Raw genomic sequence first — 17,531 nt, forward strand, 5'->3', positions numbered from 1 at the left:
ACATGTTGTCCAAGACTGCTGTGTGTTTATTATGCTTAAAACTAGGATGCTGCTTTTTCAAAGTATGGCTAAGATGAGCAACTACTTAATTTAATTAATTTGTAAAATGTTGCCAGCATATATGTTTAAAAGAGCCAATGAAATTAACTGGTTGTCCAGACATAAGACTGGGTGTTTACATATGTACAGAGACATAGTCACTGGCAAAGTCTGAGGTTGTGCCTATGTGTCTGTATCTTTATTGTATAGATCTATGCTTATTAATTTATAGAGTTCTCAAATCATTAAGATCTGTACATAGTCATGTAAAGAGGTGTCTTCAACAGATTTCGTTTGATGCGTGGTCTGTTTGTGATCGATCCCTGTCGCTGGGCCCACTGGGCTATTTCTCGTTCCATCCAATGCGCCACAACTGGTATATCAAAGGGTGTAGTATGTGCTATCCTGTCTGTGAGATGGTGCATATAAAAGATCCTTTGCTACATATGGAAAAATATAGTGAGTTTCTTCTCTAAGACTATATGTCAAAATTACCAAATGTTTGACATCCAATAGCTGACCGGCCTCGGTGGCGTCGTGGCAGGCCATCGGTCTACAGGCTGGTAGGTACTGGGTTCGGATCCCAGTCGAGGCATGGGATTTTTAATCCAGATACCGACTCCAAACCCTGAGTGAGTGCTCAGCAAGGCTCATTGGGTAGATGTAAACCACTTGCACCGACCAGTGATCCATAACTGGTTCAACAAAGGCCATGGTTTGTGCTATCCTGCCTGTGGGAAGCGCAAATAAAAGATCCCTTGCTGCTAATCGGAAGAGTAGCCCATGTAGTGGCGACAGTGGGTTTCCTCTCAAACTCTGTGTGGTCCTTAACCATATGTCTGACACCATATAACCGTAAATAAGATGTGTTGAGTGCGTCGTTAAATAAAACATTTCTTTCTTTCTTTCCAATAGCTGATGATTAATAAATCAATGTGCTGTTGTGGTGTCATTAAACAAAACAAACTAGAACTTGAACTTTCAGTCAGTCTCCTGTATACAAACCTGATTGAACGGTTAACAAGCTTTCAGTCAGTCTCCTGTATACAAACCTGATTGAACGGTTAACAAGCTTTCAGTCAGTCTCCTGTATACAAACCTGATTGAACGGTTAACAAGCTTTCAGTCAGTCTCCTGTATACAAACCTGATTGAACGGTTAACAAGCTTTCAGTCAGTCTTCTGTATACAAACCTGATTGAACGGTTAACAAGATGTTACACAGTGTCATGTCTTGATGCATCACAATAAATACATAACAGTGTTTACTAACTTAATTCTATATAGTTAAGTTCAATGAGCATTAAGTATGTAATAGATGATTAACTTGCGACTACATTTAGTAAAAGTGTCGTCATATTCAGTGTTGTAATATTTTTCTATGTTTTCTGGTTGTTTTACTGCTTAATTGTGTTTTTATAAATACTTGATAAAAGTGATTAACTACCATATTTAGTGTAATCTTTTATTATTAACATTTAATTTTTCACATCTATTCAGTGAAATTTTAGTTTAATCTTTTTTCTTAACTTTTTAAAGTTTCAAAACAGTGTAGTGTTTTCTATATTAAAATGTATTTCTTGTATAACCATTATATTCTTGAAAAATGAGTCAGACATGTATATAATCAAACATTTATTTATACCGATTTGTATATGCCTTGAATGGACTTTGTTAACAGTAAATATAACAGTAAATATAACATTTTTATGTAACATGTTTATTTGCCTTTCTGGTAATGTTTTTTATAAACTGATAATTAGAGAGACGTGTTTTGAATGCGACTCCGCATGCTCCAAGTAGGTGACGGTGTTAAACACTTAATCCGTGTGTGTGTGTGTCATTGTGGTCTATATTAGTGTGTAATTGTTCCACATAAGCATAATTATGAAAGATGAATGGCCTTTATGGAAACCAGTTCAGCCATGACAGTATTGGGCTAAGCAGGTTACTGCAAATCAAATACCCTGCATTATTAGCCCAAACAAACCCTGAATCTATTTAGTAGGCAACTCTGTTGTGTATATGTATATATGTACTGTATTGAGATATTTCTGTTGTGATTTTCTTTATTACCTGTATGTATGTTTTTACCTGTGTGTGTATATTTATCTGGATTGGCAATAGACAGGTATCAGACAGGTACCTGTTCAGTGTTATTATTGAAACTTGGTTCTATAGGTCATAATATTTTACACACCTTTTTTTCTTTTGAAGGTAACAATCAGATGTGTGTGTGTGTGTGTAAAAGATGACACTAGGTTAATGACAAATGTCATAAATACACTCACTGAAAGGTCTTCATTATTTGGTGATGTTCATCAGCCAATTTTTTTGTTTGTTCTGGGGTGACGTTAAACATTAAGTCACTGATTTTTGTGGTGTCAGTTGTGATCAAGTCTAATTTGGTGTTCACTGAAGCAGCCGAGTCGTTCAAATGAATGTGTCAATTTTTGTTTATCGCTATACCAAAATGGCTCGGTTGGCCACTTCGCGGAAAATGTGGCCATGTTTGTATCAGCAAGTTGACCCAGAAAGTGATGATGATGATGATGATGACATAGAGGAAGTTATTTACTGTGATGGCGTTATTGAAAGGTATATGTTTGCTATCCCATTCAATTTTTGTTTCTGTTTTTGTACAGGTGTGGGGGTGGTCTATCCTCTACTACTTTGTCTCCTTGGAGTTTTCATCTGTACTTCCCGTTTTATCAGCTCTTCCTGCCTTTCATCTTCCCGGTCCTTGGTTCCCACTTGTCTCTTGTGGCAACTTATGTCACATCTGTTGTTTTACATTAGCTCTTAATTGCAATGGATACTTCTTGCTCTTTACTGCTCATTTTATGTTTATTATGAACTGTTCAATAAATTGGGAGGAGAATGAATGTAGGGATTAAAAATCTGTTTTATACATTGGTGTTGTTTAAATATGTTCTGACGATTTAAACACTATTTTATACGTATGTGGATGTAGAGAACGTTTACGATAAAGCTGTTTTTAATATTATGTATAAATGTGACACCAGAAATGACATACAAAATCATCTTGCTTTGAATTCAAATGCACACTAAACTGCTTTTTATTTTAGTTTACTGATGCAATGCATGTATTATCATGGTCATTTAAAAAAACAGTAAATGTAAAACAAATTATAACTACAAAAATCTAAAATAATTTTTATGAGTCTGTAATATGTTTAATATTTCAATTATTTTGCCACAAATTTGTCATAATTTGTCATCTGAAGATTCAGACCTCTTTTACCATAATTTGTTCCTGTGATTATTTCTAAAAATATTGTTTTCTATTAATACCAGAGAGAATGTCAATCCTTTTAAGTTGACAGTTGAGTTCCTCGACATTAAACCAATGGCCAGAGGATACAGGAACAATTACGTAATTCCAAAGAGTGGCTTATCAGCAGGATATCTGCAAATTTGTGCCTTATTAAACCACAATGTTTGTTTAAAATCATACTACGAGGGAATTAATAAAGTCCATGAGCACTTTTAAGATTTACAGTGTAAACGATCTATATTTGGCTTACAAAAGCTTGATTCATAGGTGTCTTTCCAGTCCATAATTAGTGAGTTAAACAAAATGATTGCAGAATGATTTTAATGAGCTGAAGAATGGTCCAGAAGTCTGTATCGGGAATCTGAAGGTTGTGTCGACTAAAAATATATTTGTGAATCGTGAATACTATACTATGTTAGCTGTTGTTTGCATTTTACAAACAGTTTGTTTCTTCTTTCCACACACTATTAAGTCTTAATAGTGCATGTGAATTTTATTTTAAAAAAACACCTTTTAGGTCTTATTGTGCTGTAGAAAAAGAAGAATATGGTGTATTGTTTCCTAAAGACCATTTGCAATTACAAATAATTTTAATCATTATGAACAAAAACCTGTACAAACACAATCAGTTTTCCTATAAGAAGTGGATTTGCTTTGTACCAGTGTTGATAACGGAAGTCCTTTCCAAGAATACAATTTTTTTATTAATTTGGTTGCAGAATGTGTTTTTCAGACTAAGAAAAGGTTTATATTTTCTACTTTCAGTGGAGATGGACGGACTCTGAGTGTACAGACAACCAACCATCAGACAGTGGAGGGCATGTCGTCATTATCTGCCTCACCCAGCGCGCCAGCCTTTCTCAGCAAGATGCTCACCAACAGCCCCTCACCCAGGTCCTCACGTCAACTGTCTTCATGTGAGTAAACAACCCTCTACCATTTTCTAAACAGCCTCTCCCCTAGGTCATCTAGGAAACTGTTGTCATGTGAGTAAACAACCCTCTACCATTTTCTAAACAGCCTCTCCCCTAGGTCCTCCAGGAAACTGTTGTCATGTGAGTAAACAACCCTCTACCATTTTCTAAACAGCCTCTCCCCTAGGTCATCTAGGAAACTGTTGTCATGTGAGTAAACAACCCTCTACCATTTTCTAAACAGCCTCTCCCCTAGGTCCTCCAGGAAACTGTTGTCATGTGAGTAAACAACCCTCTACCATTTTCTAAACAGCCTCTCCCCTAGGTCATCCAGGAAACTGTTGTCATGTGAGTAAACAACCCTCTACCATTTTCTAAACAGCCTCTCCCCTAGGTCCTCCAGGAAACTGTTGTCATGTGAGTAAACAACCCTCTACCATTTTCTAAACAGCCTCTCCCCTAGGTCATCTAGGAAACTGTTGTCATGTGAGTAAACAACCCTCTACCATTTTCTAAACAGCCTCTCCCCTAGGTCCTCCAGGAAACTGTTGTCATGTGAGTAAACAACCCTCTACCATTTTCTAAACAGCCTCTCCCCTAGGTCATCTAGGAAACTGTTGTCATGTGAGTAAACAACCCTCTACCATTTTCTAAACAGCCTCTCCCCTAGGTCCTCCAGGAAACTGTTGTCATGTGAGTAAACAACCCTCTACCATTTTCTAAACAGCCTCTCCCCTAGGTCATCTAGGAAACTGTTGTCATGTGAGTAAACAACCCTCTACCATTTTCTAAACAGCCTCTCCCCTAGGTCCTCCAGGAAACTGTTGTCATGTGAGTAAACAACCCTCTACCATTTTCTAAACAGCCTCTCCCCTAGGTCCTCCAGGAAACTGTTGTCATGTGAGTAAACAACCCTCTACCATTTTCTAAACAGCCTCTCCCCTAGGTCCTCCAGGAAACTGTTGTCATGTGAGTAAACAACCCTCTACCATTTTCTAAACAGCCTCTCCCCTAGGTCATCTAGGAAACTGTTGTCATGTGAGTAAACAACCCTCTACCATTTTCTAAACAGCCTCTCCCCTAGGTCCTCCAGGAAACTGTTGTCATGTGAGTAAACAACCCTCTACCATTTTCTAAACAGCCTCTCCCCTAGGTCCTCCAGGAAACTGTTGTCATGTGAGTAAACAACCCTCTACCATTTTCTAAACAGCCTCTCCCCTAGGTCCTCCAGGAAACTGTTGTCATGTGAGTAAACAACCCTCTACCATTTTCTAAACAGCCTCTCCCCTAGGTCCTCCAGGAAACTGTTGTCATGTGAGTAAACAACCCTCTACCATTTTCTAAACAGCCTCTCCCCTAGGTCCTCCAGGAAACTGTTGTCATGTGAGTAAACAACCCTCTACCATTTTCTAAACAGCCTCTCCCCTAGGTCCTCCAGGAAACTGTTGTCATGTGAGTAAACAACCCTCTACCATTTTCTAAACAGCCTCTCCCCTAGGTCCTCCAGGAAACTGTTGTCATGTGAGTAAACAACCCTCTACCATTTTCTAAACAGCCTCTCCCCTAGGTCCTCCAGGAAACTGTTGTCATGTGAGTAAACAACCCTCTACCATTTTCTAAACAGCCTCTCCCCTAGGTCCTCCAGGAAACTGTTGTCATGTGAGTAAACAACCCTCTACCATTTTCTAAACAGCCTCTCCCCTAGGTCCTCCAGGAAACTGTTGTCATGTGAGTAAACAACCCTCTACCATTTTCTAAACAGCCTCTCCCCTAGGTCCTCCAGGAAACTGTTGTCATGTGAGTAAACAACCCTCTACCATTTTCTAAACAGCCTCTCCCCTAGGTCCTCCAGGAAACTGTTGTCATGTGAGTAAACAACCCTCTACCATTTTCTAAACAGCCTCTCCCCTAGGTCCTCCAGGAAACTGTTGTCATGTGAGTAAACAACCCTCTACCATTTTCTAAACAGCCTCTCCCCTAGGTCCTCCAGGAAACTGTGGTCATGTGAGTAAACAACCCTCTACCATTTTCTAAACAGCCCCTCCCCTAGGTCCTCCAGGAAACTGGCATCATGTGAGTAAATAGCCTCTCCCCCAGGCCATTCCATCAACTGTCGTTATGTGCGTAAACAACCCTCTACCATTATCTAAACAGTCCCTCCCTCAGGTCATCCCATCAACTGTCGTTATGTGCATAAACAACCCTCTACCATTATCTAAACAGTCCCTCACCCAGGTCATCCCATCAACTGTGGTCATGTGAGTAAACATTCCCAGTTCCCAGTCTGGAATTCGACGCGGTGAGACGTGTTTGTTTCGCTTGTGCACACTACACGTGCTTTCGCAGCTCGACTTGGGGATCCTTCACTTCGTTGTTTTTGTCAGCGAAGTGAAGTTTTCTATGGGATGTATGCCGCCATTGGAACTGATTGAACGCTGGAACGCTTCTCGTTGGATTCTTTTTTAGCGAGATTCCTTGCCTCCACGTCATTTCTCCATCTGACTATGTTGACTTGGGGTTTTTTCGTGACTCGTATGACGGCCATTCTGCAGAACGCCATGGTTGTTCACGTTTAATCTCTACATGTCCGAGCCTGTCCTAGCAGCACTGGAAGATTGACCGGCTCACTCTAAGAAGAAATAGGAAGCGGGGTCAGCCCCTACTACTCTCTTCTAGACTTTACTTTGTGTTATTGTGATACCATCTCGTATCCTCCGGAGTCGGGCCCGTCTGCACCACTATACCAACCCATGATGACTGGACTATACCCTAGTCTGATTCTCTCTCTCGTTCAGACAGATCCGGCTTCTCAAGATCTGTATTTCAGCACAGCACTACACCTTCAACATCTATTGACTGTCAATCTAGGGGTTTTCTTGACAGGATGCAATCCATCTCGTCCCTACAAACTGTGCACCCTAATGGCCTTACTAATTGCTATTTTCAAAATTCTGCCCATTTTCAACTCTACCCCCCCCCCCCCCCCCCCCCCCCCCATCCTGAGTCAGGCCACCGATCTTATCTAATTTCTTTTTGACCACCCAATCTAATCTAGTGACCAAATTTAATGAGTAGAATTTTCTTTATTAATTATATTAATTAGAGATGCGCATCAAAATTTTAAACGCCCACTATTTAATATTTGGATGTAAATTGTCCACTTAATTTTTTTTCTGTCCCGGGACAAGCCCCTGGCTATCCAGAGACAGGCCCCGGGATGAACATGCTTGAAACTCTAGTGATATATGAGCATGTAAAAATTATTTGCACTGGCACTGTGAGTAAACAACCCTCTACCATTTTCTAAACAGCCTCTGCCCCAGGTCATTATTTATTACCAGTCGTCTTCATGTGACTCATGTGTTTAGTTCTGATCAGGATGTCATTTGGTGGTTATAGCAGTTTAAATACTGAGATGTGACAGTCTGGACCTGCAGCCCTGAAATTCAGATACCATTTTAAATACTGAGGTGTGACAGTCTGGAACTGAAGCCCTGAAATTGGGATCTGAAGCCCTGAAGTTCAGATCTCATTTTAAATACATTATCCATCTTATGAACCAGGGATTTATCCAAAAAAATTCGCCAGTATCCCATGTACCATGGGATTGGGAAGATTAACACTAGTAAATCATTCTTGGGATCTTTTGTCAGGCCACTGAATAATACAGTACACCACTATTAAATTAGTTTATTAGTATATTAAAATATATATAAATATTCTGAATATTTAGTACAGAAATTGGTAATTTTTAGTGCCACTTTCTTTTGGAAGGGGCTTTTGTTTGGAACTACAGAACACCTGGAAAAATTGCTGTGAACATACAGAAAATTGCTTTAAATTACTTGCGGTCTTTGCATGTATTTTTAATGTAGGTTTAGGAATCTGAAGATGTGTAAATAACTCAACTTTTAGCAAAGTCTGATGTTGTCGTTAAATTATGGACATGTACAAAATAAAATACGAAAAGTATTCACTTGATTTTTTATCCAAGCATAACAGATTTGAGAAAATTCTTAACTCTGTTTCTTTTCTCACCTAAACTCATTTTTCTATAAGAATGGAAGCAATCAATTGGTTTGTTCTTTGGATTGATACTTAATGCAGGCAGCAGGTTGAAAACAATGCATGGGGAGAGGGTATTATAAACAGCCATATGGGGAATGGTATTAAGATTGGAAGAAGCTGTTTGAAATTATTATAAATAGCCATATGGGAAGGTATCAGGATCGGACCAAGCTTGTGTTTAAAGTGTTGTGTGGTCTGGTCAAAAGCTGTCTGCTGTGGTCATTAGTTTGCAAACATGGTCAGGTCTTCGTGGATCATATCTGATATTGCTGCTCTTTACAAATGTTTACAAGTTTCAGGTAATATTTTATAGGCAGATATTGTCATACTAGGTCGATACATATTGGTTGATTATAATGTTGTTTAGCTGTTAACTTGCTCTTAATTGGTCTCAGATTTTTTTGTTTAATTCTTTACATTTTATTTATGTTAAAAAAGTCCATAAACATTTCAGTTTGATTTATTTTAAATATTAAAAATTATAAACCAACTGAATCAGATTTATATATTTGATCGAATTTATTTTTATTGTATATATTTGGAGACTTTGTATAAAAATAGTAAAATAAATACTATAACCATGAGTAGTTTTTTATTTCTGAGGACCTGGACAAAAGTGGTTTGGCCCATTAAAGATATGAATTTACTGAAAAAAATAGAAGAAAAAAATAATTTTGTATTATGAGAAATCATTCATTTCTGAAACTAATGAAACATTTCCAGAATTTTAAAACTTTCTAAAAAGCTGGTTTGCTGAGAGCTTTTCTAGTTATAATATAAATATAACAGGAATTCTGGAGAATAGATAGTGTTTTTAATGATTTTGTTTCCAGTTTTTCATATATTTGTTTTGATTTGTTCTGTGGAACCCATTGTGTTGCCATTTTAAAATTAGAATGTTCTTGTTTTGCAGTGACTCCTCGCAAGAAGGGGTCTATTGGTGATGCTGATGGAGTCTCCCCGAACAAAGTGGAGAGAAGACGTAGTGAGAAAGAGAAGAAACCATCCTATGACATAGGCAGTAAGTTTTATTGACTTCTTTACACATTGTTCCCCCATCCCCATTATATACAAGCAGTACCTCATGACTGGATTAGCGATATCCATGGTATCCACTGGTATTAAGTAAAAAAAAAAAAATTAAATCATGCTTATATTTACTTCCAAGTTCAATTGCACTGTCCTGGGCATACACTTTACGGTTGTGGACTGCGAACTGACTGTAGAGTGGCTTAATGGTTAGTTATTAATAAGAAAAGACAGTGTAGTGGTATTATACATGGTACGCACCGAGTCATTACTAGCAATTAAACTCACTCGTGATTGGAGCCAGTATTGGTGGGAGAACCCAGAATCTACCAGCCCACAATGTTACTGAGGCTGGTTTTGGGGCATGTGACCAACTCCAACGCCAAACAGTTTTAACATGCTCATATCATCTCAAGGTTTAGGACTGTTTATCCCCACCCCTCCTACCCCCACCCCTGGCCCCTGCCTCTGGTATGACCACTGGCTTGGTTCAGAGCAGCATGTTGCCTTACTTTGAATAGTATATATATCTTAAACAGACTGATTGCCTGAAAATAAGAAGAATGACCCCCATGTCTCTAATTAAGGTGTATAACTTAACACCATGGGTTATCACTTAAGATGCTTAGTACAGCATATTTTTAAATCACAGTAATTATTAAGGAGTGCATGTATGTGTTAATTTCTTAGCAGGATTGTTTCATTCTAGTTGATATCAAACTGAGAACAACAATTGCTAACAATTAACGAATCTGCTTTGATCTTATTTTAATGTAGCACTTGTCCAAGTACACACTGATAATGCTATGGGTTTATCACACTGAAATATTAATTTCCATAGTTACTAAGGTAACTGAAGGCTAAGTTTGAACTTGGATGACCCACCTCTGTAGAATGGTGCTTAGTTATTTGACTTTAAAGCTGGTGGGTACTGGGATCAAATCAGCATCCATCCAGATTGTGAGGTGAGACAGCCTAGTTGTAATGCACTCTCCTGGTGCATGGTCAGTCTAGGATCAATCCCCATTGGTTGTCCCATTGGGTTATTTCTTATTCCATCTTGTGTAACAAACCCATGATATGTACTATCCTAAAACATCAAAACAAATAGCCCATGGTGTTAATGTGAGCGGGTTTCCCCTCTCAATTTCTGTGTGGTCCTTAACAATATAAATAAAAATGATATAAATAAGGCAATAATCCCATTATTGGAGACAACAATTCACACAAGTGTTTTTTAATATGGAAAATATTAACATGTGGTTTTCATAAGGGTTTTTTTTGTTGTTGTTGACAACAACATTGTTAACATACTACCACAAAAATATTTTTAAAGCATTTTAAACAATAAAATCTTCATCCTTATAGAACATTTAAAAGGCTTTCTACAAAACATGCTCATTAAACGTATTATAAACGTGTGTATGAGACCTAACAAGCAATCTGTGTTGAAAGAAATGAAAATTCTTGGTAAGCATCCAGTATGCTGGGAATGTGGTAAGTGTTAATGTTGGCACTACATGTTTGGGTTGTTGTGCACTGGCCGGTCACCACGTGCAGGGTGTGTTCTGTTGCTTCTCCACTGACTCATCCTGGACAGGTGATCTGCATCGTCTCAAAAAAAATGCTGAACATTTTTAATATTTGTAAAGAATTTTGCACTTGAGTTTGTAGTTTACTTTTCTTCTGTTTTTTTATCAACAAGCAGCTGTCAGGTATAGAGTATATAATTTTAAAACTTGTCTTACATCTTCAGGTTTTAGTTCAGTGATTTATTAAAGAAATTGGATTTCTTGCTTACATATTACTCAGTCTGAATAGTAATTTACTTGGAGGTGCCACTGTCTGCCAACTCAGTCTAGATAGTAAATCTGTTGATGTCCATTTTTGTAATATAATTTTTTTAACATTATCTGGAACTAATAGTAGTCCTGGACTTAGTCACTGGCGATGTCAGAGGTCTAAACCCATGATGGGCATGCTTGAAAACATTGGGTTATATAAGCACGTTAAAATAGTTCCGAGTCTGAGTTACTTCTTAAATGATTTATTAAAGAAATTGGATTTCTTTCTTTCATCTTACTCAGTCTGAATAGTATTTTACCTGGAGGTGCTGCAGTCTGCTGACTCAGTCTGGATAGTACATTTGGTTTTTCAGTCTGGATTGTACATTTGTTGCTTTCCATTTTTGTAATAGAAAGCATAATTTACTTATATTAGCTGGAACTTATAATACATGTAGTTCCTTTTTAAGGAAAAAACAATTATAATGAGACTTGTTATTATTCTTACTGTAATAATTTTATTATTAGATTTGTGGGCTTTAATAAAGTAGTAAAAGGGGACATTACAAAAACACCCTACAAATTGAGGGTAGTTCATGTTTATTTTTAGTATGGGTCATAATTATTAAAACTGCGCATTTTGTATGACACAAATATTTCTGTATTTCATAATGGTCTGTATATAGTATATATATATATTTAAAAAAGAAAGAAAAAACAGATGTGATGTTGCACAAAATCAAATAGTCTATCAAGACTGGTATTGTGTTGAGCTTGAACTTGAGCTTGAACTAGTTTTACATGCCCCTAGTGTTTCCGGAATGTATTGTGTTGAGGAGGGTGAGCAGTCACAGATATCAACATTCAGTTTAGTATGATATATTATGAATTGATCCAGCTCACCACTTGACCATCTGATGCGTGGTCTGTCTAGGATTGATCGCCGTCGGTGACCCATCAGTTGGGCTATTTCTCGTTTCAGCCAGTACACCTTGACTGGTATATCAAAGGCCATGGTATGTGCTGTCCTGTCTGTGGGAAAGTGCATATATAAGAACCCTTGCTACTAATGGAACAATGTAGCAGGTTTCCTCTCTAAGACTACTAGTCAAAATTACCAAATGTTTGACATCCAATAGCCGATAATTAATAAATCAATGTGCTCTAGTAGTGTCGTTAAACAAAACAAGTGAACGAACAAAATATCATCAGGTGTGCATTATCAAATAGTCTGTACAGAGTGAGTATTACTAGTACAAACCTACATGTATGTTAAACATGTAATATTACAATTCTTGCAAAATCAGATGTGTTGTCTCATTTCAAATGTACACTAACTTGTATGTTAAACATGTAATATTACAATTCTTGCAAAATCAGATGTGTTGTCTCATTTCAAATGTACACTAACTTGTATGTTAAACATGTAATATTACAATTCTTGCAAAATCAGATGTGTTGTCTCATTTCAAATGTACACTAACTTGACCAACTGAAATTATTTAGGCCGAGTGCATTTATCTTCTGAATGTTTCTATTTAATCATGGTGTCAACATTTTAAAATATTCTGAATTCATACCTGTAAATTACTATAACTGGTTGTGAGTTCATTTGATCACTTCCCTGTACTAATTCATCCATGGTCACTCAGAATTGATCATGAATATTCACGATTATGTTTTAACTGAATATTAGCCCCATCTTTGTCCTAGTTCAGTAATTTAATTGTTTATATATATTTTTTAAATTCGTTTTTAAAATATGTGAAATGTTTGACATCCAGCAGATGATGATGAATTAATCAATATCTGTTCTAGTGTACAATTCATTCTAAATAATTTGGCACTGAAGTATTTGTATTTCTTAACAATTAACATATTGTTTAAGAAATGGACCATTTACTGATAGACAAACACGCACACACATAGTACATACATATGTACGCACACATATACGCATGTACGCATGCACACACACACACATATATACCTACACACATGCACACAAACATCCTCTTATTACACACCATTGCCACATCACTTGTTAAATTTGGAATTCTAGGATTGCACCAATTTGCATAGCAATGGCAAATGTTATAAAAGCATCGATAAATGTTAGGAAAACATCTCTTTAAACTCAACTCCATGGCAATTGTTTTATCTTACTCTGTGCTTCTCACCTAATGTGTTAGGACATCACTGCATTGAATACTGCCTGTTTAATACCAGGCTGTACCTGCTTGGTTAATACAAGCCTGTATCTCACATCTAACAAGTAGGTTTACTAAACAACTGTTTATTGTGTAGTCTTTCAGCAACGAGGATTTTCTCTGTAGTTGTTTGTGTCTGCAGCTTGGGTGTTAAATTAAAATAGTGGACACTGTCTCCATACAACAAAGCTGGGTTAAACATCTCCTGAGTGGTCAATGGAAAAGAAAATATTGGTTTGGCCACAAAGCCAAAGGGTTATATACATTTACAAAGAACCAGAACAGAGAGCCAACCAGAGTGCAGGAATATGGTATTACCGCTGATAGATGAAACATATAACCGCTGATATAGCCATTTAATAATAGATGAATCCAGCTCTGTTCATTCACTGATAGTTCATCCTGAAATAAGACATCTCGAAGCATTCATACTTCAAGGTAATTTTTTTTTAAGCATAACATTTGATGTTTTTTCAGATTTGGTTTAAATATTTTAAAAGTGAAATCTGAAACAATACATTGATTAGAATGTTTTGCATACATAATCCTACATTATGTTAGCGGAATGATAAATTTGATGTTGGTAATTGATCCTACCACCCAGTGCATCTCACAAAAGAATACTACCACTAACATGTCCCACTGATTCAGTACACATGTTAATAGGGTGGTGTGAAAGAGTAAACTCGATCAGTTTATTATGACATTTCATTTCAACTTATTTTCGTGCTTATATCCGATTAAGGTTCAAGCTGTTTGTCTTGGGCAGACACCTCAGCTATCTGGTCCATCTGTTCAGGACAGTGGGTTAGTTGTTAGTTGGTTAGTGGTTAGTAAGAGAGAAGAGACCTTACACCTACCCACTGAACCTTTAACAATTCGCTCTGGGTTGGAGCCGGTACCGGGCTGCGAACCCTGTACCTACCAGCCTGTAGTCTGATGGCTTAACCACTTCGCCACCAAGGCTGGTCTGTACTTTAGTTGTAAAAACTGTGGAGCATTAATTCAAAGAAAAAATAACCTAGTCAATCTGTTGAGTGGGTGAGGGAGGAGGCAAGGGAGATACATGATTACCAGAATGTTTTATGTGTCTGCTATACAAACAAAACCCCATTTTCCTTATTCATATAATTTATTTAAATGTTTTGGGGGGTTTTCAAGGATTTTATTTTATTTTATGTATAATATTAAACTTTTCTGCTTTCAGCTCTGTTTCACGCTGTTGAACATCAGGAGTTGGAGCTGGTGAAGGCGATACTGGAAACAGGCAGTGTTCAAATCAACAGGTCAGTGTGTATTAAATACATTCACACTTACACTATAGAGGTTATCCTCCACGGACCTATCAGTGTTTTTCCCAATCACTACCCCATGGCTGGTATATCAGAGGCTGTCCTTTAATAACCAGGGATCTTTTATCTGCAATCTTCTGTAGACAGGATGGCACATACCAATAACTTTTGACATACCAGTCGTGGAACACTGGTTGGGATGGGGGGAAAAACACTGGTTGGGATGGATGGAGAGAAATACTGGATGGGTTGGGTCGAAAAATACTGGGTGGGATGGGGGGAAAATACTGATAGGGATGGGGGGAAACAGTGGGTGGGATGAGGGGGGAAATACTGGTAGGGATTGGGGAGAAACACACTGGGTGGGATGGGGAGAAAAAACTTGGCGGGATGGGGGGAAAATACTGGTAGGGATGGGGAGAAAATAAATCGGAGAATAAGTTCACCAAGGGGATTCAATCCTTTGACCCAGGCATGCTCTACCGACTAAAGCAAGATCCTGTCCCTGAGCCTTTAGAGGACAACTAAGCCTATGACCCATCACTCCTCATAGGGGCGCTCTACCACTGAGCTACATGCCACCCCTTCAGTCATTACAAGTTTTGGGGTTGTTGTTTTTTTAACCACCACAAACATTTAACACAGAGACAAAGACTCTTTTTTTTTTGACATTACAAACATGGATGATGTTAAGATGAATGGTGAAGCCACAGTATTTACATTTCGGTAAGGGACTACTTGACAGGGCCATGTTCCACGCTTGCTGTCAGTTGAGCTATCTCGGTATCACCCAAACCCGGGGTACACGGAACCTGCAATGTATGCTGGGTAATCATCCTCCATGTGGAGTTATACACTCGGGAGACACCCATAATCGCACCCTTGAAGTGGGTGAAACTCGGTGTATGTGGCCTCACACCTACCCATTGAGCCTAGCGGTGCACACACTTACTGGGTTGGAGCTGGTACTGGCATGAAAAATCCCCCATTGCCTTAGGTGGGATATGAACCCAGTACCTACCAGCCTCAAGTTCGATGGCATAACCACTACACCACCAAGGCCAGTGAGTCATTGAAAGCTAATAACAGGTGATAACCGGTACGGGGATGTGGACCCAGTACCTGTGAGCCATTGGGTGATTAAAGCACCTGCCCTTTTGCTGCCTGGCTTGTCTAATTATACTATTATGTGACCTGTGATTAGTGACCGGGAAGGTGTGTTTATTGCTGATGAATGGACAGTTAGGTAATGAGGACCGTGTAACAGGTTTGTCTGCTACTGTCAGTACCTGAAAGCCTGACCGCTCTGCAGCACGTAGGGCATTGTCGCAGTGTTATTCCAGTGATAAATAGTGATACAGGTGTGTGATAGCTTAACAGCTAATATACTCATCATTCACATCATATAGAACGGTATGTATCTAATAATGTCATATAAAGTTTAAAAATTGTTTGTACTTAGTCATATTATTGAGAAAAAAACTTAATATAGTCCTTACCAGGTACATGAACATTGTAAATTTGTAAATAATTTCAGTTTGATTTGACTTAGAAAGAAAAGTAAAGGTGTTTTTAAAATAAATTAAAAATCACTATTTTAATGTGCATTTAGTTCATACCATCGTAAGAAGATGACGTTCATTGCTGGGATTAACTATAATTGGACATCTTGTTAGTAACATACTAACATATATTTTTATTTTAAAACTGTACACTTTATATAAACACTATATTATTCACTAGTAGAAAGCTTTTGAAAATGAAAATAGAATTCACTATTCATGTTTTTTTAATATGTAAAATATCAACCTTGTTCAGTTAATCAGTAATAGTCTGATTAACATACTCGGTTAATATGTTACATATTTAAAAAAAACCCACTTGTGACGAATCTCTATTTATCCTGTAACACTTTTAAAATAACCTTTTAATTCAATATTTAGCAAATCATAGTTCTGAAGTCATTTCATTGGTATATTTAATATATGACATTACAATTGACACAAATGCAGTTTGATATCACATACTCGTCAAAGCATTATGTTCAGATATACAGGTCATGTTGGCTTGCAAACAAATGACACATTGACAGCAAAACATTATTAACCAAGTTGATAATGAAAAATATGAAGTGGGCTTATGACATGGATATTATGGGTCAGATATTAAATAGGATAAAAATGACATATTACACACCACAGTGTATACTAATCCTACATTATATTGCACACGATACTTCAGCATAATGAAACAACCATATCAGTGTTCTTACCGGTTCATTTTAAGGGGGTGCTGGCCCTCCCCCTTTAGCATTTTGCCTCCCTACTTTATTTTTCTGTACCTGTATTATCTTCGTACTAGTGACTGCAGTGGTTTTTGTCATTGAGAATTGTGTATTATCTTCACACTAGTGACTGCAATGGTGTTTGTCATTCAGAATTGTGTATTATCTTTGTACTAGTGACTGCAATGGTTTTTGTCATTCAGAACTGTGTGTTATCTTCACACTAGTGACTGCAATGGTTTTTGTCATTGAGAACTGTATTATCGTCACACTAGTGACTGCAATGGTGTTTGTCATTGAGAACTGTATTATCGTCACACTAGTGACTGCAATGGTTTTTGTCATTGAGAACTGTATTATCGTCACACTAGTGACTGCAATGGTTTTTGTCATTGAGAACTGTATTATCGTCACACTAGTGACTGCAGTGGTTTTTGTCATTGAGAACTGTATTATCGTCACACTAGTGACTGCAATGGTTTTTGTCATTGAGAACTGTATTATCGTCACACTAGTGACTGCAATGGTGTTTGTCATTCAGAATTGTGTATTATCTTCATACTACTGACTGCAATGGTGTTTGTCATTCAGAATTGTGTATTATCTTCGTACTA

The 17,531-nt window shown here is 37.6% G+C and overlaps 1 protein-coding gene across 1 annotated transcript in view; it reads left to right on the forward strand.

Annotated features, from left to right (window-relative positions):
* The first annotated feature begins 4,139 nt into the window (after positions 1 to 4,139).
* LOC121379230 (ankyrin repeat and fibronectin type-III domain-containing protein 1-like) overlaps positions 4,140 to 17,531 on the forward strand; it is a 43,764-nt gene continuing 30,372 nt past the window's right edge. The window contains exons 1-3 of the mRNA XM_041507744.1: positions 4,140 to 4,253; positions 9,232 to 9,339; positions 14,549 to 14,627. Coding sequence (XP_041363678.1) covers positions 4,157 to 4,253; positions 9,232 to 9,339; positions 14,549 to 14,627 — 284 coding nt within the window. The 5' untranslated portion in view covers positions 4,140 to 4,156. The remainder of the gene's footprint in view (positions 4,254 to 9,231; positions 9,340 to 14,548; positions 14,628 to 17,531) is intronic.

Source organism: Gigantopelta aegis, chromosome 8, assembly GCF_016097555.1.
Source record: "Gigantopelta aegis isolate Gae_Host chromosome 8, Gae_host_genome, whole genome shotgun sequence".
NCBI lineage: Eukaryota > Metazoa > Mollusca > Gastropoda > Neomphalida > Peltospiridae > Gigantopelta > Gigantopelta aegis.